Genomic DNA, 25,981 nt, shown 5'->3' on the forward strand with positions numbered 1-25,981 from the left:
TAGCTAGCTTCTGAAATGATGGACATGTTGATGAGCATTTGTTGGTTTAACTGAAATGTATCTATGATTTAAAGTTAAACCAAAACATTAAATATATTTACTCCAGATCCAGATCCAGAAATGTGGCCACTTTTATTTTAAATTCAGTCATGTTTTTTCAGTCAATATCATTTTTTTAACCCTTGTTTCAGTTGATAACAAAAACAAAAATCCACTCTTTGCATCTGTTTGTGGTTCCTAGTTTTTAAAACACATGTGTCTGTGAAGTCGGCTGAAGCTGGTTAAAGTTTATCATGTTTTTATCCAATAAAAGAAGCAAGCGCAGGCTGTGGTTTCAGTTTATTGTTGACAGACAAACAGAGACAGATTAGGCTGTAATCTGACTCTAATCCAACACATCCTTCATCACAAACACAGAGACAGAAGATTTCAAGTACCACGTCTGCAGCAGCTTCAGCAGCTTCTCTTCCTCCAGAGCAGCGTCAGAAAATCAAACGAAGCTTTTCTTCTTCTGGATTAAAGAAAAACAACTTCCTGAACGTCATCGTTAACTTTTTAATCCAACAGAGGGAGAAATGAACACACACACACAGAAACATGTAATCCAGTGTTTATGCTTGGAGTCTGGTCCCACGTCACACCAACACTTCCTGCTGCTGCTGCTTCAAAGTAAAAGACTTTAGCTGAGTTTTATTTTGAAGGAGTTGATGTAAAACAACTTTGATATAAATCATGATTAATCCAAGCAGTGAAAAGAATCTGTGCCTCAGTTTGGGGCGTCTGAAAGGAAACATTTGAGGGTTTTTTTTTGCTGGGTATCATCAGAGTCGATCTGAACCAGACTGAAATCTGGAGGAATCTGATTTAAGACGTGGGAGATTATCTGATTACACGTTGTCAGGATGATATTAATCACGATCACGTCTTGTTTTCTTCTTATGTTACAGTAACTCTGATTAAATCCAGCTTCTCCTCTGCGCTCTGATTTCATGTGTTCATGTTTTCAGGTCCTGCTCTGCAGCCGCCCAGCCCCTCATGTGTTCACCCCGTCGCTCTGGATCTCTGATGAAACCGTCTCCTCCTGTTAGAAGTTGGGTTTGTGCTTCTTCACCTCCACCATCAGGTGGTGCAGGTTGATGAGCTCGGAGCGGACCGCCAGGGTCCGGAACGTGGGCTGGTTCAGGATCTTGTGGAAGCCGTGGTAGTACTGGATCAGCTGGGTGAGGGCGCCCTGTGGAGGAAACGGGGACGGTCACAGACCACTCCAGGTTCTCACCTTAAGGAACAAACTCCTCAGAAAAATAATTTTTATTTTTTATTTCTGTCACTTTCAAACTGAACAGACGTCTGACTGCAGCTCTGAGATGAAGATTTAATGACTTTCTAACTTCATTTTTAGGATTCTTAGAGTTCCTGTGAGAAGTTTCTAAGTGATCCTGAAAGTTTCTCTTCTAGAAATCTGAATTATCCTGATCAACACGTTAACATTAGATTATCAGCGCTAATACGACGGGTTATAAAAAACAGGGTAGAGGCTAAAACATGATGCTCTCTCACCTGTCTCACATGTTTCTGTCTCCTGTCCCTTGTCTCACCTCTCTACTATCACAACTTTTTACTGTCCCTTACCCCACCTGTCTTAACTGTCTAACCTGTCTCCCGTCTCACCTGTCACCTTTTTCACTTGTCGTACTAGTCTACCTGTCTTACAAGTCTCACCTGCCCCCTCATTAGTCCCCTGTCTTACCTGTCCCCTGTATTACCTGTCTCCTGTCTTGCCTATCCCCGTCTCACCTGTCTCCTGTTTCACCTGTCCCATTTCTCACCTGTCTTACTTGTCTCACCTGTCTTACCAATCTATCCTGACCTCTGTCTTACCTGTCTTCTGTCTCACCTGTCCCCTAACTCACCTGTCCCTTGTCCCCTGTCTCACCTGTTCTCTATCTCACCTGTCCCCTAACTCACCTGTCCCTTGTCCCCTGTCTCACCTGTTCTCTATCTCACCTGTCCCCTAACTCACCTGTCCCTTGCCCTCTGTCTCACCTGTCCCCTGTCTCCTGTCTCACCTGTCTCCTGTCTCACCTGTATGATGCTGGTCCCGTTCTTGAAGTTGGTGAAGGACCTCATCACGTCCTGGCTCATGGCCTCCACAGACTGTTTCCAGGAGCTGGAGAAACCCCGAACCAGCTGAGTGATCCGAGCTGAGACACACACACACACACACACACACACACACACACACACACACACACACACACACACAGGATTAACTCTGGTACAGTTTGTCCTCTGATGTGTTGATGACTCAGAGGACAGAGATGAAAACAACTCGATGAGACCACACGGGACCAGAGTCCGGCTCCTTTCCACATATCAGCGTGTTTCTGTGTGTGTGTGTGTGTGTGTGTGTGTGTGTGTGTGTGTGTGTGTGTGTGAATCTAACAGGAAACAGTCTGTGGTCAGCTGAGGGGAGGATCTGCTGCCTCAGACTGACTCAGAAACAAAACTCAGAGACCAAAACCTGCTCAGGAAAACAAAACCAGAGCAGGACTGAAACCAGCTCCGTCTCACTTCAGCTCTGGGTCACATGGGCCAGCAGGTCCTCCCAGTCTGAAACCACATCCTCAGACCTCAGAGCCCCCCCCCCTCACCTTCCTCGTTCTTCAGCCGGTCCAGCTGCCCCTTCTCCATCAGACCCTCGGCCTCCTTCACGAAGGCGATCATCCCTCCGAAGGGGGACGACAGGATCTCCTCGATGAACTCCTGAAAGACGGACACGAGGAAAAACCAATTAGAGCAAAACAAGAACCAAACACACAAAAACCCAACACAGGAGAGAAAACACAGAGGAAAGGAGATCCAGGATGAAAACAAGTCTAACGAGATAATCCGGACTAATGATAAGACACAGAGACTCATTAGATCACAGTTTGTGCCGAGCAGGTCACAAACAGAGCAGTGGGTTTACCTGCGTCCTGGCCAGGAGCAGCTGCTGGAAACCCTCCACCTCTTTGCTGTCGTCTGCTGCCCTCTCCTGGACAAACAGGGGAAAGACAGCCAATCAGGGACTGTGCTCTGAAGCTGTAGTTCTCCATTATCAACGTGTGTCAGGGACTCACCATGAGCACGCTCAGCATCATGTCGTAGTTGTTGATGAGGAAGATGAGCTGATCTCTCCTGGAGGGAAACTCTGCCGCCATCTTCAGGACAAAGTTTTCCACTTCAACCTGGAAAAACATCATTTTTTAATTCATCTGCTGACTTTACGTCTATTTTCAAATCTGTGATTCTTCCTTTTTGGTGATTTCCTGTCTAAAGCTTCTTTATTTCTTCCGTTTCTTTGACCTTAAAAACATTAAACTCATTGGCTCTATGTTGACAGCTCTATAAACACTGGCAGCGCTCACAGATATTAAATTAATCACTAAAGCTGGTGTGTGTGTGTGTGTTACACATTCCATTTTCCCGCCTTCACTGAGTCACATGACCAGCTGCACGGAACTGTCAGTCATTGTGACATCACTGGAACGCTCAATCAGAGTGACATCACCAACTGCTGCTCTCTCAGGAGTAAAACTGAATGAAGTTTTAGAAACAACTCCTCATAGCTGCCACAGTTTTGACCAAATCTCTCTAAAATCTGGTATTGTTGTAGTAAATTTTGTCAAGAATCCATCCATGTCATTTTTAAAGCTGTAAGATTTCCACTTTTTTGTGTAGAGGACTAACTACTGCAGCTTGTGTGGAGCTGGATCCTCCTCTCCCATTCATTCTTCATGGGGGAGCTTTTTTGGGGTTCACCCACTTTGAGGGCTCGCTGTTCAAAAACCGTGTGAGAGACAACAAAGTCATACACAGATTTTGTAAAGCAGGGTCCACTCTGTCATCTGTGTTAATTTCAAGTTGATACCATTTACGGCCTACAAGAAGATGACTTTTGTAGAGGGCCCAAAATTGTGGGATAATTTTATTTTAAAAGGCAAATTGCCAGCTTCCTGTTTGTGAAAGGTCAGAGGTGTCTGTATATAATTTGTGCATCTCATTGAGATGAAAAATTTTACGTTGGTTTGATCTCTCTACAACATTCCTACTGCCGTTGAGAGCAGTTTTAGTATGCTTAGGTGGCGCTGGAAAGCACATTTTGGTATGTTGTGCTCAATTTTTTATATTTACAGTATGAGTTTGAATTTTTGGCCCTATCTGAGGTGTGTGATTTTAGTGAGTTTTTAAGGGGGTCAAATTAGAGCTCAAAGACCAATAATCACGAAGAAATGGACAAAATATAAAAGTGTCCTCTCCTTTAGAGCAAGAACACCAAAAAACCAAAAGAGTAAACTTGGCTCAATTTTTTGTGGCATGTGTTTTGTTGACGTGTGTGTGTGTGTGTGTGTGTGTGTGTGTGTGTGTGTGTGTGTGTGTGTGTGTGTGTGTGTGTGTGTGTGTGTGTGTGATACCTGCAGCTGCCCCAGCAGAGCGTTGGTCCTCTCGTTGGGAAACGTTTGGTTGATGCTGACGATGGCCGACGAGAACTCGGCGTAGCGGCGAGTGATCTGAAGTATGACAACACAAACACTCATTACAGCTGTTTAACTGCTTCAAAGTGTGTGTTCATGGTGGTTGTGTGTGTGAGTGTGTGTAGACCTACATAGTGAGGTCTGGTGTCCAGGACTCCCAGTTTCTGAGGGTCTGTGTTTCTGATGCTGTGGATGTTCATCTCCAGGATCATCTCGAACCTCGGCCACAGCAGCTCCAGCACCGCCTCCCAGTACCTGTACACACACACACACACACACACACACACACACAGGTACACACACATCTTTAAGGGACGGTTGGTAAACTCCTGGAGGTCTGAAGTCTTTAAAAATGTTAGATGTGGTGCAGGGTGCAGGTCGTAAACGTGGGGTGACTGACTTGTCCAGAGCGGGGATGTTCCTCTTGGCGGTGATGGCTCTGAAGCGGAGGATGATGTGGATGCAGAGGAAGATGGCGATGCTGTCGTAGCAGTCGGACACGTACGTGGACATGCTCTTCTACAGAGACGAGAGGAAGACATAAAGACGTTATCCAACTGTAGCACAGGAAGTGTTCTGGTTCCTGTTTTTAGTCTGAGAAGAATCGACCAATCAGAGATCAGCTAGCAAACTGCTAGCTATTGAATTAGAGATATCTGCAAGTGACACTTAGGATGTGTGACGAGGTGAAGGGCAGCTTTCAGGAAGTCATTGCAGATATCTGTAACTCAGTTTGACTAGTGGAAACTGAGTTACAGATATCTCTAACTGTCATTATGATTAGTCAAAAATGAATTATAGATATCTCCAACTGTATTTTTGACAAGTCAAAATTGAATTTTGACTTGTCAAAATTATGTTGTTGATATCTGTAGTGTTAATTCCTGAGAGTCAAATGTAGCTGTTAAATGTTAAAAGGGGTTGCCATAGCAGCAAGAGTTCTAGAACTCTGACATCATCAACAACGGAGCTCTGTCATTGTTCTCTGGATTGTTCTAGAACAGTTAAATGTCTGACATGAACCTGTCTGTGTTTGTCTGTTGACAGCTGTGACCTTTGAACCCTGCAGGTCTGAAACCAGCGTCAGTTCGTGAATCAAACATCGTGAAGAGCTGATCTGAGCGTACCAGGAACATGCTGAGCGTCTTTCCCATGATGCTGTTGAAGAGGTCGAGGGCAGAGTTTCCCGTCACCATGAAGAAGTCGGACAGGAAGAGGAACTCTCTGCAGCCGTTGTCCAGCAGCGCGTAGTGCTGGCTGCGAAACAGCGTCTCGTACGGATACTGAGGGAGACAGAGACACGGAAAGACGTGATTCATCCTGCTGGTCGTCTCCGTCCTCCGTCCGTCAGAGGACGAAGAGGATCACTCCGTCCTGGACTGATGGAAAGATCTGGAAAGCTCTGTCAGGAGGTGTCAGTGTTGATCTACACTTCTCTGAGACATCAGTCACAGAGTCATCAGCTGTTTGAGGCTTTAGACCAATCACTGAGCTCTTAATTACACCGTCCTGGTTTCATCCTGGATCCAGCAGATCCTGTTTTTTAATTCTGGGTCCCTTAAAGTCCCTCGTTCTTCCTCCATGAGTCACTCCTACACCTCTGATCCACGTAACAGCTGACGTGTCCCAACGAGCCGTGTTAAAAATACATTTAACCATAATAACTGCAGTCATTACTCTACCACTGTCCCACAACTGTCTGTCATTTCAGACCAATTTAGAAACCAATCATCCAACGTCAAACCATCAGGCTTTGTTTCTGTCCCAGCACAGATCTGGTTCACACGCCGTGATGTAAAGCTGTGATATAACAGATTTATAACTGCACAGATACATAACCTACAGGCTACGCTACAGTCAGACAACACCTGTAACCTCAGCTCCGTCTGACCGCTCAGATCAATCTGTTAAACGACGACCATCAGCTCAAAAAGACACTCAGGGTTTTTCTTCTGCAGCTTTCTGAGACTCTCTGCATCATTTTCTGACGTTCATCTCCTCTGAGAGTTCGCTCAGTGACGCTTTGATCCACATCAGGTTCACTTCACTCATCTTCACCTGCTCCTGTTGTTAAAACACAGTTTGACTGATACAGACCGTCTGTGGCTTTAAGCTGCTTTCACTGACGACAAAGCTAACGGCTAACTCCAAACACTACACTACAGACGATTTGCAAAAGCTACAACAAAAATGTAAGAGCAAAAACACAAATGTAAGAGCAAAAACACAAATGCAACAGCTACTACACAAATGTAAGCGCAAAAACACAAATGTAAGAGCAAAAACACAAATGCAACAGCTACTACACAAATGTAAGCGCAAAAACACAAATGTAAGACTAAAACATGAAATCAAAAGCCACAACATAAATGCAAAAACTACAACACAAATGCATAAGCCACAACACAAATGCAAAAACCACAACAAAAATGCAAAATCCACAAAAGAAATGCAAAAGACACAACACAAAAAAACCCCACAACAATAATGCAAAAGCCACAACATTAATGCAAAAGCCACAACATTAATGCAAAAGCCACAACAAAAATGCAAAAGCCACAACACAAATGCAAAAACCACAACAAAAATGCAAAAGCCAAAACACAAATGCAAAAACCACAACATAAATGCAAAAGCCACAACAAAAATGCAAAAGCCACAACATAAATGCAAAAGCCACAACACAAATGCAAAAACCACAACAAAAATGCAAAAGCCACAACACAAATGCAAAAGCCACAACAAAAGTGCATAGGCCACCACAAAAATGCAAAAGCCACAACAAAAATACAAAAGCCAAAACAAAAATGCAAAAGCCACAACACAAAGGCAAAAGCCACAACACAAATGCAAAAGCCACCACAAAAATGCAAAAGCAACGACAAAAATGCAAAGCTACAACAGAAATGTAAGAGCAAAAACACCAATGCCAAGTCTTCACACTAATGCCAAAGCCAAAATATGCATGCAAAAGCTAAAGGACAAATGGATGAGCAAAAACACATATGTGAACGCTGCAACAGGAATGCTAAAGTTTAACAGGATGCAAACAACAACAACAACACAACTGCTAAAGCTAAGACACTAATAAAAGAGCAAAAACACAGATGCTAACCCTTGAGGTCAGTTTTCCCAACGGACACAGAAAAGTTGAGAAAGTTAGTAAATGATTTGATATTTTAACTTCATCTGAGATAAAAAAAAAGCTTCGTAGGAGTCTCACCGTGTCACATCCTTTATAGCACTCATATTTCTTTATTTACTGGTAATGTGTCATCCTACATCAGAGCTTTGTTTATCACAGCTGAAGTTTGAAAAGAAAACAGTTTTTATTTACTTTTTAGGAAAACTCTTCACTTCTGTCCTGAAATATTTGAATTGTTATTGTTTTAATTTTGATTGAAGTTTGGGATTCTCTCTTTGTTTTGCTGTGACAGTTAAATCCAGTGTAAATCAGCAGGCGGCTTTAAGGATTGGTTGTTTTTTCTCACTGTTTTACTGCACATACTAACTTTTAAATCTGTGTTTTTTCCTCACTGGAGCAGTTTTTGTTTGTTTGTTCCCTGTGTGTTTTGTCTTTCTGTGCCGTCTCACCCTGCTGTCTCCTCTCTGGGCCGTGTGGGGCACCAGGATGGGCCCCTCCAGCTCTGCAGGACTCAGGATGGCCCCCCTCTGGCCCAGCGTGAAGATGGTGTTCCTGCTCTTCAGGGACGGTTTGGAGAAGAAACCTGCAGCGAGGAGTCAAGGAGCTCAGCATGTGTGTGTGTGTGTGTGTGTGTGTGTGTGAAGGCGTTGGCAGGTCACAGGAGCTGATTGCTGCTTCAATTAGCGTCAAATTAGCAGAGACACATTCTTCATCACGCCCCGATGATGACGGACACACCCTGAGGGTTTAACCTGTAAGTAGGTGACACGGCGTCCTCGCATGGCGCCTTCACCCCAATTTAACGCGTTCCTTTCATTCTGCGCCAGCTCTGAGGATCGGTGTCAGCTGGAGAGGAGCCATGAATCTCATTCCTGTGTTTAGCAGGACGTGAGGTTAAAGATGTTTGTGTCGTTGTTCCTGTACAGGAGTAAACGTCTGCTCTAAAGGATACCTTTCTTGGCCGTGTCTTCTACTCCCATCAGGTCGTCTTTGTCCGCCACCTCCTCGTACTGCAGGAGAAACAAACAGGAAGGAGACATTAGGTTAGCTCCTCTCTAACACCCCTTCACTCAGCTCATCAGCTGATCCAGGAGCTGATCCACTGACCTGCACTTTGAGCAGCCGCCCGCTGTACGACTTGAAGTAACTGTAGTAGATTTTGCTCATCGTGTCCACGTACTCGTCTCTGATCTCCTTCGCCACCGTCCTCTCGTTGGCCAGGAGGAACTGGTAGAAAAACCTACAGAGAGATGAAACGAAAGAAACTCTCAAAGATCAGAGAAGCTGTGAGAGTCCAGCTGAAACAGTTACATTTTTCATATTTGGTAGAAGGTGTGTTTCCCTTTCTCAGAGATCAGGAACAGACTGAGTTACATGGATTTCTGACTGACTGTCCGGCCTTTCTTCAGGCTGTCAGTACCGTATCGTCTCAGATGTTAAAGGTACCATCCCTGCTTCAGGAGCTGCTCACCTGTACTTGAGCAGAGTGTTCTGGGGGATCTGGTAGTTGGTCATTGGTTTCCTGAAGGAGTAAATCTTCTGCAGGATGAACTCTCGGATCTTTGACACGGCCTGAAGGGAGGCAGGCACAGGTATCAGAGTTTGCAGATTTCAGTGAGTCAAATTCAAGACTTTCTAAGACTTTGTGATGCCACCTGGAATTAGATTGAAGGTTGAAAACACTATGAACACAGGCGATGGTTGGGGGATCCTGCTGTGTTTCAATCCAGATGGGCGTCGTAAAGAATAGAATAGAATATCCTTTTAGTGATCCCCCTTGGGATTTTTTTTTTTGTCACAGCAGCTCACAAAAAGTGCAATAATGCAATAACATTAGAATATGAAATTAGAATTTAAAGAAATAACGAAAAATACTATTATTTACATATTTACATAGGAGCAAAATATGTACAAAAAACAGCCAACCCTCAATAAATTCAGACTGAGTTGCAGACTGGCTAGCTGGCATTAGGATCATTTGTATCACAGGAATGAAAGCCAAAAAAAAAGAAAATTAATCAAAACTTTTATTACTAAAAAATATAAAACAGAGGTGTGTTATATTTAAGGATTAAAACTGGCACATTTTTCTTTTTTGGAGCCAAAGAGCTGGGCTGACAGATATGAGTTTACCTCCTTTAAACAAATCTGACAAACAATCAAGTGAATTTTATTACTTTAGAGAGTAACAGATGTTGTATAAAAAACTTTGAATTAGTTAAAATTAGTGGTGGGACTTGATTAAAAAAATTAATCGAATTAATTATGCCATTTGTAATTAATTAATCGTAATTAATCACATTTTAATCACATCAATATTTAACATCAGAAGCAACAATTTTCAATTCAAACAGATTTTGGTAGAAGACTAAATCATTTAATGATCTCATACGCAAGTTTAAACAACAAAATCCTGTTTATTATGTTCAGAAGATGTTTTTTTTTTTTTTTCCTGTGGACACTACTTTCAAGTACATTCATCAGCCGTTAAGTGCTGTCAGGAAATTTAAATAATAATCTAATCAATTACAGGATTTGTACTTAATTGATCTTATTAATCACATTTTAATCTCATATTTGCTTAAGGTCCCCGCAGCCCTAGTTAAAATATGAAAAGAGTCCCTAAGAGGTGAAACCTAGCTATTCTAACTTTAAAATGAAGCTTTTTGGATAAAAAAAAATAGAGATTTTATTTGAATTTAGAGGATTAAGCAGTATATCTTTTTAAAAACATTTGGACATAACTAATGCAGTTCAGTGTTCTATACATTTGAACCACTCACTCCTTAAAAGTTAAAAAGTGAACCAGAGCTAGCTTGTTAAGTTGATTAGCCATGTCAAAAAGTCCAGTTTGAGCTGTTTTACGACCCACGTTCGTAAACTTCATCATGTCGTGGTTCCTGGTCTTTCTTTTCTTAAGTCGGGTAAACGGTTTGTACATCAGAGCCCAAAATAAAAGTCCTGACTAGTCCTGCCCCCAAAAAATGTAAGACTTCTGGGTGATGTAATCAAGACCTGTAGATGACATTTTTCACCAATTTAAGGCATTTTGAGACTGTTTGAGGATGTGTGGAAACCCTGATTAAAGACATGAGAGAGTCTACAGTAACTCAGTTTGTTCATCAAAGCTCAGAGGAGAACTTTTTAACGACCTGCTGTCTCTGGTTTTTTTACAGGAGCAACAACAAGCTGATTGGCTGAAACCTGGTGAGATAAATGTTACTCCCCCCTCCTCCCTCTGAGTGTCACCTTCAGCTTGAGGCGGTCCACGATGTCCTGGATGTCCGAGCACGCCAGCGTCTCCCTGAAGCTCAGCTCTTTGGCGAAGTTGATCTTGTTGTTGAGCTCGTGCAGCTGCTCCAGAAACTCCTGCTCCGTCACCGGGCTGTCCAGGATGGTGCTGCAGAGACACGACACACATGTCAGAAAACATCACACTAAACTGTTCCTTCAACGCTTCCTCCTCCTCGCCTCACTCACGAGATCATGGCTCCAGGAACCACCAGCTCGTCCACCAGCTGGCTGAGGTGGCTGCGGACCGCCTGCCGGTTCTTCAGCCGCACGTTCATGCTGACCGACTGCTGCTGCAGAGTCTGGATCTCGCTGCTGATGGAGGACAGGTCGCTCTGGAAGCCGCTCAGCATGCCTTCCATACGCTGAGGGGAGGAGCAGGAAACAGGGTTAAATCAGAGGGATGGAAAGAAGCTTCCTCATCTTTCAGGGAGAGGAAGAATAAAAAAACTTCTTTAAAACCTTTTTTTATTTCTCAATGCAAATTTATGGATGGCTGATTTTACTCTGAGTGATCTTAAATGAACATATTTCTACAGGTCTCATGTTTCTTCCTGGTCTCACCTCCAGGATGGAGTCACAGGCGGTGATCTGGTTGTGCAGCAGAGCGATGTTCTGACTCTCTTTAATGTCTGTGCGGTGAACAGTCAGGGAAACAACAACACTTTCAGTCACTTCTCAACATTTTTTAAAGTCTGCACTTTGCACAGGAAGGATACAGTCTTTGATGGAGGCCTGTTCGATCCTCTGCAGCTCTGACTCCACCTGTTTGGAGTACTGCCGCAGGTCAACGCCCTGAAAACAAAAACAAAGACATCACGTTCAAAAACAAAAACAAAAAAAATCAACAAGAAGTGGGTTTGAACTTCTACTTTCACAGGCAGAAAGATGCAATCGGCTCACATCCCTCTATCAGACAGCTTGATGGTAAAAGTTTCTCACCGTTTTCAACGCCTCCTTCACCAGATCGTCCTCCAGGTTGGCCTGAATGTGAACTGCAGGAGGCAGAAAGACGCAGCATCACAACCAAATCAGAGATTATCTGCTTCTCCCTCAGCAGGAAGTTTGATTAATGACAGTTAAAATAGTTTACAGGAACTTTTGATACTGACTGTGGGAACTGAGAGTGCTGTGGTTCGCCATGTTTGCTGTTCTTTATCTGTGTATCAGCCGAACTATGTGTGTATGTGTGTGTGTGTGTGTGTGTGTGTGTGTGTGTGTGTGTGTGTGTGTGTGTGTGTGTGATAAAGGCAGGGCTTACTGTCCACTTCATCCAGGATAAACTCATCAGTGGTGAGGTCCAGCTCTCCCAGGTTCAGGTTAGCCATGTCTCCATCAGACTTCTGGGAAATAAAGAAACATGATTCCACTCAGTCACTATTTCAGACAATTTATCAGACTAAGACGACAAGACTATTGTCCAAAAAATGAGAGGAAGGAGCTTTTATAAACAATTATTACAATGCTTAACAGGTTGAATATCAAGAAAGGAGGAAATACTGCTTAATGACAAGATGATAGAAGACATTAAAACCTAACCCTAACCCTGGTTCTGTCAGATTAGCCCTCTAAACTCAAGTGTTACAGCGTTGGATCTGCAACATAACAGTTTCTTCCAGCTTTTTTTTGTCTTCCTTATGATTTATTAATAAATTAAATATGGAAAAGTGTCGATCAACATTCAAAACACCTCATTTTTTAACCCCAGTGAAGTTGGACTGTCTGAAGAAATTTCCAGAACCAGTCTGAGCTTTGACAGGATGCTAACGGCTACAGCAGTGAGAAAAAAGCGTTTGAACAACCTAGTTTAATTTAAAAAAAAAAAATTGAATTTATCTTGTTTGCTGTCGTTGATTATCTGAAAACATTTCTGTCCATCTATCCGTCCTTTGGTGGTTTGATCTAAGGTTACAGTTCATTGATAGACTGGTTTGTTGAGATCAGGAAACAGAGGCAGTGGCGGTTTTTTAAAGGCGCCATTTTAGTTTAAAACAGGTTCCGTTAAATTAATCAAATGTCACCTCGTCTTGTAAATACGCCATGGAGATATCTGAGTGTTTTCCAGCTGTGTTTACATCCACATCAGCTCCACCGACACACACAGCTTCTTCCGCCATCTCTGCGACAGTAAGCTAACACGAATTCATCTACGAAACAAAGGTTCCGCCTCGTCGTCCCTGAAGAAATTCATTAAAATCCGTCTGTTGTAAAAGAATTTAAAAAAATAAAGCGAGAAATTATTAACTATTGTAACTCGTATTTTTAGAGTAGAAAATCTATATCTAAAATAATACACGAGCTACATAACTTCTTAATATGTGTAACTTCTTTAAGCGACGGACTGATTTCCTTTCACCAGAGCACTCAACCTCTCGCGAGACTTCCGCTTCTTCCTCTTCGCACGGAACCTACTTCCAAGATGGTGAGTTTGATTTCTGTTACTGTAGAATATTTCAAATCCGCGATCATCCAGTGTATATTCCACAATTTTACTTCAGTTAATCCTTCTACGAATTTCTCACAAACCCATCTGAGTGTTTAGATGTTGAATTGGTGGGATATTAACGGTAGATGTTGTTTAAACAGGACAGTTTGTGCCAACGCTTGGCTGAATGCTAACTAGCGCCAACGCTCGAGTCAGCCCTGCTCTCTCTCCCTTACTTGAGCTTCTAAATTCGTGTTTAAAGCACGGACAGATTAACAGATAAAGCCGATAAATAAATTCATTAAGCTTGTTGTTTAACCGGCTTTTTTGAGTGATTAAAAAGTTATATTAGGCAGCTGGATGTAACAGCTAGCTAACGCTAACCTCTGAGATCTTAGCATGCTGGATCATCAAACTGATGACTCCTGACTTGGAAGTGATATGGATTTTCAAGATTTTGAGTTTTTATAGTTGTAATTTATTCATTTATATAGGTGTAAAGATTTTGGGGATGGCTAAAACTTTTGTAAGCATTAGCATTAGCTCTTGTTGTGCTAACTGGAGCCAAAAGTAATGGCTGCAGATAGCAGAGAGTTCAGCCTCTGCAAGTTTTGCTCAGTTATCTATAAAGGAACATGATTGTGGCTACTACCTTAGCTGTTAACTGTTTGTAAACATGATACTTAGAAATAAAGGATCCAGGTGACTAAAGTTCTTTTTGTCTTTCTGTGTTTTTTAGTCTCTGGTCATCCCTGAGAAGTTCCAGCACATTCTTCGTGTTCTCAACACGAACATCGATGGCAGGAGGAAGATCGCCTTCGCCATCACTGCCATCAAGGTAAAGCCTTCCATACTTTAACTGGTTTTCTTGAAAGGTTTTCATGGTGATGTTTTGTTTTTCTCAGGCTGATGTTCTCCTGTTTCTTGTCTCAGGGTGTTGGCAGACGTTACGCCCATGTTGTCCTGAGGAAGGCCGACATTGACCTCAACAAGAGGGCAGGAGAGCTGTCTGAGGAGGAGGTAAGGAGAAACATAATGCTGAAAGGAGGGTCTAACAAACAACAAATTTAGCTTCTCTTCCCCTTCTCTGTGAGGTATCTGGTTGAACAGAATAATTTCTTCATTTTCAAGTCTGTACATGTTTGTCCAACCCTCAGGGTTCTGATGTCCTTTGTTTTTTAATCCCATAAATCACCCCAAATAATTTAACCATTACGTTACATAACTGAACACTGAACAAAAACCCTGAAGTGAAAGAACCTGTCTGAGTTTTTCAGGAGAGGCATCAGCCGTGTGTTTAACGACCTGTGTTTTGTCTGTCAGGTTGAGCGTGTGGTGACCATCATGCAGAATCCTCGTCAGTACAAAATCCCAGATTGGTTCCTCAACAGGCAGAAAGACGTCAAGGATGGCAAATACAGCCAGGTACGTGAGCGGGGGTCAGAGTTCATCTGAAGTCTCACAGCCGTGACGTGTCTGTGTGGAGTTTAAGTCAACCAAAGTCAGAGTCCTTCAGCTCCGTCTAATGGGGCTGGACGATGGGCTTTTTTCCCGATTTGATTCTTTTACGATTTTTGGAGTAAGGAGCAGTGTGACTAAGAAAATGTATCATGTTTAGGTACCTAAACGCATCCTTGTGACAGTGAGGGAGTGGAAGAGTAGGAGATTTTCCATGCTGGACCTGAACACAGCATCCCAAGGATATATACTGAGAAATAAATGTGTCAAAATAAAAACTTTGAGATTTTATTATAAAAAAAAAAAAGTATTTATCACCACTGAAACGCACCCTGTACCGTACGTACACACGCCCTTGTACCGTATCTTTCCAAAATGCGAAAAGTACCCATCCCCAAGCGTGACAGTGTACCCTGCTAATAAATCCAACAAAGAAGAAAACACCACACAGTTTGGTTTCACGCTGTTCATGACGCCATTTTCCAACCAAACAGGAAGTCAACTAGAGATCTAAACATGTCAGGGTAATGTGTTGTTCTGTATCATCGCTGTGGCACAGGAAGTGACCATTCTTTCCACCAATCAGTGGACTGCAGTGTTTCTAGCTCCACCTTCTGGGGTTGGATTGGTTTAGTCTGTCACCCCAACAGAAGGGAATCAAAAAGTGGGACGGTACGGGTCGGTAATTTAGGGAGCTGTGCCGGTTTTATTTAAAGGAAACGCCACAAAATGTGTACCGTACCACTTGATAAAAAAATAACTTCGCGTCACATGTGAGTCCGTTTTTAGTGTTTGTTCAGGGAATCTGACATCACATTAGTAGATGAAGACAAACATTTCGCCCTCTGCTGGAGAAAAGCAGCATTTTTTCCAACAGAGCTTTTAAACAAAGACTAAAAATGAAGGATTTAAGTTTAAAAAATAGCGTAAAAATTGTAAAATAAAAAAAACACTTGTATAAATTGAAGCCTCTGCACAGAAGGTTGATCTGCAGACGAGTGTGTGACGATGGCGTGATGCTTGAGGACATAAAGAAGGAGGAAAACCAAAGTAGGAGATCAGAAACCGTTTTTAAAAACTCAGAACATTCTCCCCTCCTTCCAGCGTGCGGCGCCATTTCTACCTGCAGGGCGTGAGCTTTGTGCTCACGTGTCTCTGAGTCACAACTTTCTTATGAGCTGAGCGCCAGGAGTGGATCTGAGCATGTCACGCGTCGTCTCTGTTGGTTTTGGCAGGAGGCGTCCTCGGCCGCGCTGTGAGTCACACGTCGTGTTGACAGACGTGTTTAGAGGAAACAGTTAAACTTCATGTTGTTATCGTTGGTGGTTTGGATGTTAAATAAACTGACGTGTGAGAAAACCACATCAGACGCTCTGATCTCCTCCCTGCCCGTCAAACTAACCTGTAATCCGTCTATGGCGTTTCAGGTCCTCGCTAACGGTCTGGACAACAAGCTGAGAGAAGATCTGGAGAGGCTGAAGAAGATCAGGGCTCACCGTGGGCTCAGGCACTTCTGGGGGTAAGTGATCCAGGTTCCTCATGACGTGAAGACTGAAGACTGATCCAGACTGAAAAGACACAGGAATGGTTTTAACCGTCTCTTCTCTTCTCTTTCCTCCAGTCTGCGTGTGCGCGGTCAGCACACCAAGACCACCGGCCGTCGTGGTCGCACCGTGGGTGTGTCCAAGAAGAAGTAAACTCCCCTGCTTCCCTTTGTTTCAATAAACAGTTGTCAAAAAATCACCGTCGTCCTGTTTCAGTTTCTCTCAGACTTTGTAAGTTCAGGGTTTTGAGCCGTAATTCTTTTGAATTTTGTCTAAACTGTGAAATAAATGATGAGGGATATTTCTAGGGAGCGTAGTCTGACAGAAATGTTGAATTACTCTAAATTCAGGATAAAATGGATTTAAGGGGAAGAAATAGTCACAACTTTTGTCCTTAACAGTTGACAAAATTATGCTCCTAAAGCCGCGTTGTGAAGGTAAATGGTGTTTTTTATTTGATGGTCAACACCGGCACGTCGCTCCACAAACCATTAAAGCTTTTCAGAATTTCCTGTTTTTATGAGATAGCATCTTGTGCAAACAGGAAATTCAAAAATAAATCAATAATTCTGTTTTTATGAAGTGGCTTTATTGTAAAAACTGTTATTCAGACCTGATCAAAATCTTAAGACCAGTTGAAAAATTGCCAGAATAAGCATTTTGCACATTTGGATCTTAATGAGGTTTAAAGTAGAGCTACAATCTGCAAAAGCAAGAAGGAAGAGTGTGACAAAAAGCACTTTGAAAAAGTAATTTATTGAAAACAGCAAATAAACTGAAACAGGCTGTTTATCAGCTGATCAAAAGTTTAAGACCATCACTCAGAAAATGTCAAAAACTCTCCAAACCAGAAGAAAAGTTTTTCTCAGCAGGACTCGGTGATGAGGAGCTCCACTGTTCTTGTTCATCACTTCAAAAACTTGTTTGTTGCTCGATGTGAGTGTTTCCAGGAAGTTTTGGGAACATTGCTCCAAATGGTGAAGATGGCTTCATAAAGGGCAACATCTGTCTGGATCTGACGGCCATTTTTATAAACTTCCCTCGCCATCCATCCCCAAATGTTCTCTGTTGGATTTAAATCAGGGGAATATGTGGGATGGTCCAAAGAGTGATGTTATTCTCCCTGTAGAAGTCCTTCATCAAGCCAGCATTGTGACCTGCAGCGCTGTCCTGTTGAAAAACCAGCTGTTCTTTCATTTATATTTTTTATCTTATTTTTATCTTATTTTTATTTTTTCAATTTTATGTTTTATATTAAACAAAATGGGACATAGAAAAACCCAGCTGTTTTTAATTTAATTTATATATTATTTTTATTTTTTGTTTTATTTTTTCGATTTTATGTTTTTTTTATCAAAAAAAGAAAATAGAAAAACCCAGCTGTTTTTTTAAATTGTTTTTTTAATTAATTTTTTTCAATTTTATGTTCTTTTTTTTTATAAAAAAAGAAAATAGAAAAACCCAGCTGTTTTTTAAATCATTTATTTTTTATTTTATTTTTTAAATCTACTTTTTGTTTATAATTATTATTTTTTTCAATTTTTTTTTTATTAAAAAAAATAGGAAATAGAAAAACAGCTGTTTTTAATTTAATTTTTCTTGTATTTTATTTATTTATTTTTGTTTGTTTGTTTTATTTTTTCAATTTAATGTTTTTTTATTAAAAAAAGAAAATCGAAAAACCCAGCTGTTTTTTATTTCATTAATTTTTCATTTTATTTTCATTTTTTAAATTTACTTTTTTTTTTTTTTTTAATTTTATGGATTTTATTAAAAAAAAGAAAATAGAAAAAACCCAGCGTTTTTTTTATTTAATTTATTCTTCATTTTATTTAAAAAAAAAATTTATTTTCAATTTTATGTTTTTTATTTAAAAAAAAAGAAAAGAAAATAGAAAAACCAGCTCTTCCCACACAAACCAGGGCCCTCAGTCATGAAGGATGCCCGCTGCAACACCTGAAGTAACCAATCGCCGTTTGACCACCCTGCTCCACCTGAGCTGTTTGACCACCCTGCTCCACCTGAAGCTCCAGAGTTCACTGAATAAAAAAAAGCCCAGATCATGATGGACCCCCTCCACTGTGCAGGGTAGGAAACATCTTTTAACACCAGTTACGTTGAAGCCATCTGGATGCCAAGGTTACATTTTTTCTCATCAGAGAATCAAACTTTTTTCCACCTTTCAATTTCCCATGATGCTCCCTGGCAAAGTCTAAACGGGCAGTTTTGTGGCGTTGAAGGAGACGAGGTCTTTGAATTGTTTTTGTTTTTGAAACCCTTTTCCTGCAGATGTCGTCTGATGGTTATTGTGCTGCAGTCGGCTCCAGTAAGCGCCTTAATTTGTGTGATCCGCTCAAACGATCTGCAGGAAACTTAAACCAGAAACAAAAAAACATCCAAAACTTTTAGACAAACTGTTTATTGTGCTGCACGCTGAGAGAAAGGTGTGTAGATTACAACAGAAGCTGCATCAGTCTTTATGTACAGGTAACCCACACACACACACACACACACACCACACACACACTCTGAGGTAAGGCGGGACAGACTTATGGCTGCGCAGGAAGTTTAAAGTGCATAAGACAGACGAGGAGCTCAGGCTGGAGCTCGCTCAGGCTTATGGCTTCTCACAGAGCGCCGGAGGAGGAAACGGCGCCACGCTCGAGTGTTGGGAGGAGAATCTGTTATTTCCAACATCGGCTCGGCTTCAGACTCAGAGTGATTAAACCTCTAAACGTGTAAAAACCAGAGCCACAGTTAAAAACACCAGACTCTCCCTTTAAAGGATGGAAACAGAAGGAAAGCTGAGTGTTTACAGCCAGGTTACTGAGAGAAAAGATACAGGAAACAAACACGTCTGAAGCTCTAAAGCCCACATCACAACGTCCCGTCGTAAATATTGCTTCTCAGAAATCTCCTCACCTGTCCTCGGAGAAAAGGACAGGTGCTTCAGTCGATCAGGAGTGAAGTGTGAGTTGATGAAAGATGAAAGCGAAAGCATCATAAACACGACGCTCTGAAGAGCAGAGCTACAGAAAGCTTCAGTCAACGTCTGAGAAACAAGATCAGGAAATCTTTTCCCCGTGTTTTAATCATGAGTGTGAGCTAACAGGATGCTAACAGGAAGCTAACAGGAGGAGAGGGGTCTAGCTGCAGACCCCCACTGTGAAATCCCCTCCACCATCGGCAGGAAGTGACATCAGGATGTTAAACTAAAAAAAACAACTGAGTTTATAATCAAGTTAATATGAAACTCGTCACTGGAGCTGGACGTTGATCTCTAACTAAATAGAAATACGCAAAAACGTCACGTCTCACCTGATGGTAATGTTTTGCTGTGTTGGCCATCTAGTGGCCGTTTACACAACAACAGTTTTAGGATGAAACGCGAAAGTATTGTTGGGTTTCTGTCTTCTGTTTACGTGGAAACAGCGTTAAGGTCGATATAAGACGCAAACTTTTGGATGTTTTTTTCTGAAATGCTGCAGCCACCGTTGCCGTGACAACAGCAAGCCGACGTTTTAGTGGAAACTCTAACATCACGCTCTGCTTCATGCATCCAACAGTCCAACTGTTGGATGAACAATACATCAGATGATCGGCCCAACTCTACTTCAGAGGAGATCCACCAAAAGCTGCTTCTGGACAAGACAGTTATAGCTCCACCTACAGGCCTGGCATGCTTACTACAGCGTTTCTGTGAAAACGCAGTTGTTTTTACACTGCGTTTTTGCGTTTTGGGGTAAAACATTGTCGTGTAAATGGGTCTAAGGAAATGAAAACGGTCACAATCACGATGATGCGACTTTTACGGCGGAATTCCACCAGATGCGTCTGCGGTCCGTCTCCGTTCTGTCATATCCTGATGTCACTTCCTTCTGACGGTGGAGGAGTGGAGGTCTGCAGCTGGACGTTCAGACTGAGCGCGTGCAGATTTTCAAACCTCATGTCGTAGAAATCCCTGAATCAGTCTGTGAGCTCAGATCTGCATTTTCTTTTTCCCTCTCCTCCCAAAAAGCAGATTGTTCTGATTTCTTATTCCTCTCAGAAAATCAAACCTTCATTTCGATTAAAAAAAAAAAGTTTATCTCGTTTATATTTGTTAGTTTTTTTTTACTGATCATGATAAGCAGAAATTGATGCTTTGAGTGATTTAAAAACGGTTTCATGTGAAGATTTTTTAAACTGACTTCTTCGCTCACACGTTCGTCGATTCATTCAAGCTGAAACAAGCGTAAAAAAAAAACATCAGTCGTCATCTCCTGAATCTGAATCTGTGCATAAGTTCGTTTATGGCTCACAAATCTCTGGTGCACACGCGCTCGGGGAACCACAGTGCATAGATGGACGCTGTGTTACAGGTAGAAATGATGAATCGCTCTGCAGAGCTCGTCAAACGCCGACGCAGAGGAAAAACAGAAGCTAAGAGGTTTTTACAGTTTCCCAGGAACCGCTCGCGTCGTTTGGGCTTTCCTCATCCTCAACGCCTCCAAACACAAAACTAGTTTGATCACTTTCAGCTGGAAATTCAGGTCTCTGATTATTTTTAAGCTTGAGAAACAGAAGCAAGCGAGCCAAGACTCTCCATCCTGGTCTGGTCTCACAAACGGAGCCAGGTCTCAGTCCTTCAGGGGACGGACGGAGACACGAGGAAAGAGGACAGACAACATGTTGAATCATCGCCTCCTCTCTTCCTCAGCCCTCCCTCTGAGGAGGAGGGGGAGGAGGAGGAGGAGGAAGAGGAGGAGGAGACTTCTGCTGCGGCGTCTGTTGCTGGGGTTGTTGGTCCTTGGTGGGAGCGTAGTACAGCTCCAGAGGTTTCCTCACCTTCCAGTACTTCTCGTTGACCAGCTCCAGGGTCAGGGAGCCGTTCAGGGTCTGAGAGGAAGAGGAAGAGAGGAAGAGAGGAAGAGGAGGAGAGGAAATGTAAATAGACCCGTCCTGAATCTGTATCTGTGGCGTGTTTGGCGCTCAGAAGCCGGACTCACAGAGAACTGTCCCCCGCGGGTCATGATGTAGATGGTGTACTGTTTCTCGCTGATGTTGGTCAGACCTGATCCCTCGCCTCCTTCTCCTCCCTCCTCACGCTCTCTGCTGCTCTGTCCGTCCTCCAGAGCGATCCGCAGGGCGAGGTACTTGGAGAGATGGTCCACGGTGGCGTTGGCGGTCGTCTTCACGAACCTGAGGGAGATCACGTAAAGGGTTAAAGAGGAAAGAGGACAGAAAACAGGGACATCTGGATCTCACTGGACCTGGTCTGGTTGTAGTCCTGTGCGTTGACCAGCTGTGGGTGTGGCCGAAACACCAGCTCGATCTCAGAGGCCGGTCCCTCTTTGTGGCGCCTGAGCGGCGGCGTGGGGCTGCAGCTGTCCGCCTCAGGCCCCGAGCCGTCCTCCGACGCCCGGGGACGCTTTCTGCTGGGCCCCGCCTCTGAGGGGGTCTGTCCGCGGGGCTGAGGCGTGTGTGAGGGGGCGGAGTCATGGGACAGGTGCGAGCGGGAGTCCCCGTTGTCCTCCCCGCCGCTGAAGGTGGTGTTGTCGCTCTCCTGGGTCGGCTTCTTGACCCTGTGGTTCCTGGGGGGACGGTTCTGGTTAAGTTCTGACCTTGTGATTTCCCGCCATAAGAGGAGCCGCCGCAGCCCTTACCTCTCAGACCGGTAGCGGGCCTGCTGTCGGAGCCCCTCCTCGATGCTGGAGCTCAGCGCCTCCGTGTTGTGGAGCCGGTTGAGCCGCTCCAGGACGCGGCGCTGATGGGCCTCGTACTCGTCCCGGCTCGGGTAGATCTTTGAGATCAGGGCGTCGAAGTTTGAGTCCCGGCGCAGCGAGCGCCTGGAGACCAGCTTCTTCCTGCAGGTGGGACACTCTTTGTTCCTGAGGAGAGGAGACGCCGTTAGCATCCTGTCAGCGGTTTTATTCCTGCTGTGAGACGGGGGACGTGCTCACCCTGATCGCAGTGCGGTCACGATGCAGTCGGAGCAGAAGCGGTGCAGACACTCTTTGGTGGTCATGGTGTTCTTCAGCATGTCCAGGCAGATGGGACACATCAGCTCGCTGTGCAGGGAGCGCGGGGACACGGCCACCTCGGTCCCGTCCACGATGGCCTCCTGAACACACACAAAGACACGCTGAAGGAAACAGACACACAGGAAGCGTCTCCTCGGAGCTACAGTCAGATCATTCAGTGGGTTAGAAGAGAGGGCTGTTAGCCGTTTCTGATTCAGGGATTAAAAACACTTCTTAGCTTCCAGTCTCAGACTCCTCCTCAGGCTCCTCCTGGGGTTTACCTGAGGGCTCCGGTGAAGCTCGTACAGACTCAGCTCCCAGGTCTTACTGGGTGTCTGGATGTTGACTGGAGCTGCCATGGCGCCTGGTTCCTGTGGCGGTCAGACCGGCCTGAAGCACGAAGAGAAAGAAAGAAAAGAGAAATGTGAATAAGTCTGAAAAAAGGTCTTCACTAAAGTTTTGAAACTATAATCCATAGGGCTGGGGGTAAACGATTATTTTTTTTTTAAATGATTAATCGGGCGATTATTTTATCGATTAGTCGACTAATCTAACGAATAATTGGACGATTAGTCTAACGATTATTTTTTTGTTGTTCGATTATTTCAAAACCATAATGTATCCAAATAAATGCCAAAACGATCTCTCTCATAACAGCTAATTAAACAACACTGTTTTGCACAGCAAAATGCAAAATATAGAATAAAATTATAAAAAATAAAAAGGCCAGTCTGTTTACTCTTACAGTCCAACAGGGCTGCAACTAACGATTATTTTTAAAGTCGACTAATCTATCGACTATTTTTTGGATTAGTCGATTAATCACGGTTATTCTGTGTTTCAACCTAATTTGGAGTTAGGTTCTCTCCTCTGATTGGTCAGCCCTGTGTCATGTCTGTTTGTCTTTATTTCATTCATGATGACATAAAAAATATAAGTAGCCTTCTATACAAAAAAATTAAATAAATCTCAAAATGAATGAAGCAGGAAACAGGGAAATGAAGTTGTTGTTCAGTGTTGGACAGACGCTTATCAGTGACTTTGTTCTTGTTTTCTAATGTTTATTTGTTTATTGGGGCTTTGCTCTCTGTATGATCCCGTCTGACTCTCTCCCAGCTCTCCATGACAACGCGTTTAGTTTAGTTTATCTACATGCACACTCCGCCCCTCCTCCTCCCGCTGAGTGTTAGCGCTGCAGTGTGAGCTTGAGAGTGAGAGCCCCCTCAGATAAATGTCCTCTCTTCTCTAAAGTTAGGGGAGTTTTGACTCTAGTTTGTGGCTCAGACCCTGAATCTGTAACAGAGAGTGAAGGAGACTCTCTAAATCACGTCATCAGACGCTAAACTCCAGGAGCTGTCAGGCTGTCCAAGCCGGAGATGCAGAGCCTCCGTCAGCGCACAGCGCTCTCTGGGAGTGGAGATTGTTCCTCATCAATATTCCTCACGTATGAACTTAGTGATCTTTACCCATAAAAGTATCCAATAACACAGCACCTCATGCTGTGAGCTGAAGTTACAAATCAGTATTACCCCCTGGTGTTTGATTTCACCATGTGACAACCACAATAAAAACAATAATACGACGCGTCATCTATTAAAATTTGCGTCGATGAATTTTTATCGTCGACTAGTCGATTATGTCGACTAATCGCTGCAGCCCTAATAATCCATGAAGAAGAAACAGTGCGTCATACTTTTCTTTATATGTGCAACAAGGGATGGGTACCGACCGGATTCTGTCAAAAGAAACGGGTACTGATTCACGTAAAATCAAAAGGTACCATGTTTAGGAACCTAAATGCATCCATGTGACTATGAGGGAGTGGAAGAGTAGCCTATTTTCCACGCTGGACATGAACACAGCATTATAAGGTTATATATTGAAGAATAAATATGTTAAATTAAAAAGAATTAAGATTTTATTTTTAAACACATCAGACCGAAGAGCTACTGGATCCTGTCCTGCAATCCAGACACCAACAGAGAAATGCAGAGAGATCACACCAACAATAATCAGAGCTGGGATGCTTGACTCAAAGTGGATGCGTTATACACGACATAATGCTCTGTAAACAATCCTGTTCTTGTATCTTCCTGTGATTTTCGATAATGGAGTTAAGATTTCTCTGGAAACCTGTGGCCAACATTTAGGTGGATGGGTGAATACACAGCAGAGCCATGCTCCATTCAATAACCAGGAGAAAGAACAGTTTAATGAGGTCAGACTTCAACTACAAGTCACAGCTATACAAGGCTGGAAGGGTATCAGTTTTAGGATAAATAAAACACACCAGAGATAATCTGAAAGAGGGCAGAAACTCATGTTCCGCTACTGAACGCAACGAGAAGCTCCGTTAAACTTCCCTCAGAAACCCCGCAGCTACTTTCCATCCCCGTTCAGATCCGTAAAGAAGTTTTTAAAAGTAGTTTTAGGAGACGGTTGGTGAATTACAGAGTAGAAACAGAGTGGTAACAATCTGTGGGATGAAAGACACGAGAGGAAGCAGACCAAACTCACCTGAGCTTTAAACTGACGGCCAGCTGACACGAACCCACTCCCCGGACAAAACAACTCCAGAGGCCGCGGTAAGGTCCCACTTAGACGGAGATCTGAACCCGGAGACGGTGAACTGTCTGTGGGGTGAGTGTATGAGCAGCTGGGGGTCGTTTAGACAAGAATTAAAGACAAAATGATCGAAAGTTCGACATCTTCAGGGCTACTAGCTAACGTTTCTTCAGTTTCTTCTTCTGCTGCATGGAACAAGCGGCGTTGTTGTCCTCAGCTGCCCGGCAGACACAACGCCCTCTGCTCAACGGTAGGGACCCCTAATGGTCGCTCGGTACATTACAAGAGCAAATATTGACAGATCGTTATTATTATTATTATTATTATTATTATTATTATTATTATTATTATTATTATTATATACAATTTCATCTAATTTCACCTATACATTAAAAAAAATATATTACCTGGCACAATTCTAACAAATTTCACCCCCATGGTCCTGTTTTTTAGTCCAATAAATATCTATTTATAATATAATATAATATAATATAATATAATATAATATAATATAATATAATATAATATATAAAAAAGGATGAAAACAAGATATCTTATGTTCAAGAAAAATACAAACAATACATTTTCGACGTAGCATATATCTAACTATGTTTGTTTGTAAAAACGTGATAGCCTCTGTGTTTGCTATCAAATTAATCACATCAATTGCAGCAGTTAAGCAAATTTCTTTCTGTTTTTGTTATTATTATCATATACCATTTTATCTAATTTTACCTTTACATATAATAATATTGTAATAGTCGAGATTCAAGGCACACTGCCAGGCACTTTTTTTTTTTATTTCACCCTCATGGTCTTGTTTTTAAGCCCAATGAATATCTATTTGTAATATAATATAATATAATATAATATAATATAATATAATATAATATAATATAATATAATCTAAATAATATAATATAATATAATATAATATAATATAATATAATATAATATAAATAATATCCCTTTTAAAGACTCACTTTTACAGACTTGCCTTTATGTGATGCCGTCTATTACTGTCTTTTACCATCTTT

General features: G+C 42.5%; 3 protein-coding genes across 4 annotated transcripts; 1 reads left to right on the top strand and 2 right to left on the bottom strand.

Moving 5' to 3' along the window:
• Window positions 1-312: 312 nt before the first annotated feature.
• On the bottom strand, window positions 313-13,137 carry vps52 (VPS52 subunit of GARP complex). 2 transcript variants are annotated; one of them, XR_012599538.1, is made up of 21 exons: window positions 12,972-13,137; window positions 12,212-12,293; window positions 11,893-11,945; window positions 11,670-11,745; window positions 11,515-11,582; window positions 11,140-11,315; window positions 10,909-11,059; window positions 9,131-9,231; window positions 8,767-8,899; window positions 8,612-8,669; window positions 8,109-8,242; window positions 5,642-5,797; window positions 4,915-5,033; window positions 4,646-4,769; window positions 4,455-4,550; window positions 3,120-3,227; window positions 2,969-3,034; window positions 2,652-2,763; window positions 2,083-2,201; window positions 993-1,231; window positions 314-926 (listed from the first exon to the last, which is right to left on the bottom strand). XR_012599538.1 is itself a non-coding variant. In XM_074686713.1 (20 exons), exons 1-20 carry the CDS (start codon window positions 13,065-13,067, stop codon window positions 1,085-1,087), a joined length of 2,175 nt encoding a protein of 724 aa, XP_074542814.1. In that variant the 5' UTR covers window positions 13,068-13,137; the 3' UTR covers window positions 313-1,084. The 2 variants fall into 2 exon arrangements, 1 of the variants encoding a protein (XP_074542814.1); XM_074686713.1 differs by having other exon boundaries at window positions 313-1,231.
• A 139-nt stretch (window positions 13,138-13,276) lies between these two features.
• On the top strand, window positions 13,277-16,581 carry rps18 (ribosomal protein S18). Its single transcript, XM_074686714.1, has 6 exons — window positions 13,277-13,372; window positions 14,115-14,213; window positions 14,309-14,395; window positions 14,699-14,800; window positions 16,261-16,352; window positions 16,455-16,581. The coding sequence occupies exons 1-6, from the start codon at window positions 13,370-13,372 to the stop codon at window positions 16,528-16,530; spliced, it is 459 nt and encodes a 152-aa protein (XP_074542815.1). The 5' UTR covers window positions 13,277-13,369; the 3' UTR covers window positions 16,531-16,581.
• Window positions 16,582-18,458: 1,877 nt separating this feature from the next.
• LOC141802511 (E3 ubiquitin-protein ligase RING2-A-like) lies at window positions 18,459-25,176 on the bottom strand. Its single transcript, XM_074686038.1, has 7 exons — window positions 24,897-25,176; window positions 22,661-22,769; window positions 22,320-22,480; window positions 22,023-22,247; window positions 21,630-21,950; window positions 21,366-21,558; window positions 18,459-21,255 (listed from the first exon to the last, which is right to left on the bottom strand). The coding sequence occupies exons 2-7, from the start codon at window positions 22,736-22,738 to the stop codon at window positions 21,073-21,075; spliced, it is 1,161 nt and encodes a 386-aa protein (XP_074542139.1). The 5' UTR covers window positions 22,739-22,769; window positions 24,897-25,176; the 3' UTR covers window positions 18,459-21,072.
• Between the last annotated feature and the right edge of the window lie 805 nt (window positions 25,177-25,981).

The sequence above is a fragment of the Halichoeres trimaculatus genome, unplaced genomic scaffold, assembly GCF_033239565.1.
Source record: "Halichoeres trimaculatus isolate MK-OKI-2021-1 unplaced genomic scaffold, fHalTri1.1 fHalTri1_scaffold_14, whole genome shotgun sequence".
Classification (NCBI taxonomy): domain Eukaryota; kingdom Metazoa; phylum Chordata; class Actinopteri; order Labriformes; family Labridae; genus Halichoeres; species Halichoeres trimaculatus.